At 62.5% G+C, this 2,377-nt stretch overlaps 1 protein-coding gene across 1 annotated transcript in view; it reads right to left on the reverse strand.

Annotated features, from left to right (window-relative positions):
* The window catches only part of LOC108448350, a 23,857-nt gene that overhangs the window by 5,173 nt on the left and 16,307 nt on the right, over nt 1-2,377 (reverse strand). The window contains exons 2-4 of the mRNA XM_017741073.1: nt 966-1,198; nt 675-711; nt 3-264 (exon numbers count right to left, since the gene is read on the reverse strand). Coding sequence (XP_017596562.1) covers nt 3-264; nt 675-711; nt 966-1,198 — 532 coding nt within the window. The remainder of the gene's footprint in view (nt 1-2; nt 265-674; nt 712-965; nt 1,199-2,377) is intronic.

Genomic DNA, 2,377 nt, shown 5'->3' on the forward strand with positions numbered 1-2,377 from the left:
GCTTGGAGCGATGGAGCTCGGTGGTCTTGGAGTGAACAGGAGACATCTCTCCCCATGGGCCACCCAACTCCTCCTCCATCCTGGTCCCCTGCCCTTTGATCTCTCCCATTCCCATCTTGGAGACCCAGCAGTGCCCAGAGGGGTTTCCCAACTCACCATCCTGAGCCAGGCTCTGTGGGCGGAGGGTGAGATGTGCCGAGGGTTTCCCGGCTATTTTGGGAGGAGGCTGCCCCTCTGAGGTGTTGAAATAGCTCCGCCAGGCCTCTGCAGGGAAGGGACAGACGCTGTAAGGACAGTGTGGGGACACCCGGCCCCATGCCAGCAGGGGCAGGGAATGCCCCACAGACCTACCAGCGCAAAAGGTTCCTGAGGGACGGAAATGTCTGGTCAATCATCAACCAACACATCTGTGCTGTGCCATGGCCCTGCTTCCCCAGCCTCCGGACAAACGGACGTGGCTGTCCCCCAGCCCATTCCCAGCATGTGTGCCTGTCACGGCCAGTGACAATCCTGGCTCTCCCCTCTCCTGCCCCAGCTCACAGCACCGCCGTGTGTCCCAGGAGTGACCGGCCCCCACCCCCTGCTGGCCTCCCTGGACCACGGCTCCCATGGGCCACAGCTCCTGTGGATCAGGCTCTGGCTGCAGCCCCAGAGCTGGCCCCGGAGGGACTCACCCTTCACCGCGCTCCTGCGGATGATGCTCTCCGTCACCTGCGCCACGGAGAAGAGAAAGTGCCCCGGTTACAGGTGACATGGGGGTCCCCATGCCTGAGCTCCTCCTCCAAGCCTCCCTCACCTTCCCTGTCCCGCTGCCTCTGGGCCCCACCAGGGTGGGGTCTGAGTCCTACTCCCACCTTAAACCACTCTGGCCATTCCCCCTCCCACGGCTCTGGGGAGGTGGATGGGGAAAGTGAGGCACGGGGACAACCAGGAGCTCTCCCATCCTCCCCCGGTCCCGGGCTCACCGTGGCCACGTAGGCTTTGATGGTGCTGGCCAGCCTGAGGCAGCCCTGGCTGCTGCTCAGCTCCTCCAGGCTGGAGCCCTCGGGCTGCTGATTGAGCGCCTGCAGACAGCGCAGCTCCTCTGCGCTGCCCGGAGCCTGGGATTTCAGCTGGGATGGAAACAAAGCGGGATTCAAACTGGGACAGACGGAGGGAGCAGCCGGGGCCCCACTGGGGTGTGGGTGTGGGGCAGCTGCTCAGCTCCTCCGGCATCCTGGGTGCTCAGAGAATGACCCCGATCCCAGAGCTGGTGCTGGGCCAGGCAGCACCACCGGGATGCAAACCCGGCTGTGTCTCCTGTGTGGGATGGAGGGGGCAGGAGGAGGCTTGGGTGGATCCAAGTTCAGCCAAAAATCTGTTTTTTGTGAATTGAACAGGTTAAATCTCATCCTGTCCTCCTGCGATCCCTGGGAGACCATCCCAGCGCTTTGGGAAGCATGCCAGCCCCTTTCACAGAATTCCAGCACCAAGTGGGAGGAAGAAGAGGAGCAGGACCCAAGGACACTGACAAGCCACAGAGCACCAAGTAAAGAACCCCAAATTCCCATTATCCATCTCCTTCACCTCTTCCTCCCTATCCCAGGGGGAATGAGGCTCCTCCAGCTGCAGGATGTGCTCACCGCTCAGGGCCAGGAGCTGCCTTGGCTCAGAGCTGCTGCTGGAGGCTGGACCTGCCCAGGCAGCCAGGGCCACACTCCTGCTGCTCCCCGAGCTGAGCTGGGATTGCCAAACAGGCTCTGGCACAGCTCAGCCCTTCCAGCTGCTGAGCCCAGACCCCGAGCAGTGCCGGGGCAGCCCAGGCAGGGCTTGGGCACTTCCCTGTGCTGGGAAGTCTCCCCTCCTTGGGCCTGTCCCAGGGCTGTCCCAGCTCCACTCTGGCTGTGGCGTGGCCGTGGTGACTGTCACCCCTGATCATAGGGTCACACCACACCCTGCTGCTGTCCAGGGAAACTGAGGCACAGATGGGATGGCTGCCCTGCAATCACTGTGCCAGGAGCTGGCAATGAACACACGGCACCTTGGCCACCCTCCCTCTATCACCTGGGCGCTTCCCAGGTCCCAGGACAGACCCAGGAGTCCTTGGGTGGCCCCGTGGTCACCTGGGGCTTGGCCCCCTCCAGTGCCCCACGTGTCCCCCACATCCTGGTTTGTTCCGAGACCCCCAGACCCCTGCCCACCACAGCTGGGTACGTGCTGCCTCCGACCAGGATGTGCTCAGGTCTGGGATCTATATCCCATCTATGTGTGGATGTGCCTCTATATCAACAGAATACCGGGATTCATGCAGCCTCTGGATCCACAGGATACTGGGATCAACACAGCCTCTGCATCCACAGGATACTGGGATCAACACAGCCTCTGCATCCACACGACA

The sequence above is a fragment of the Corvus brachyrhynchos genome, unplaced genomic scaffold (genome assembly GCF_000691975.1).
Source record: "Corvus brachyrhynchos isolate BGI_N302 unplaced genomic scaffold, ASM69197v1 scaffold351, whole genome shotgun sequence".
NCBI classification, from domain to species: domain Eukaryota; kingdom Metazoa; phylum Chordata; class Aves; order Passeriformes; family Corvidae; genus Corvus; species Corvus brachyrhynchos.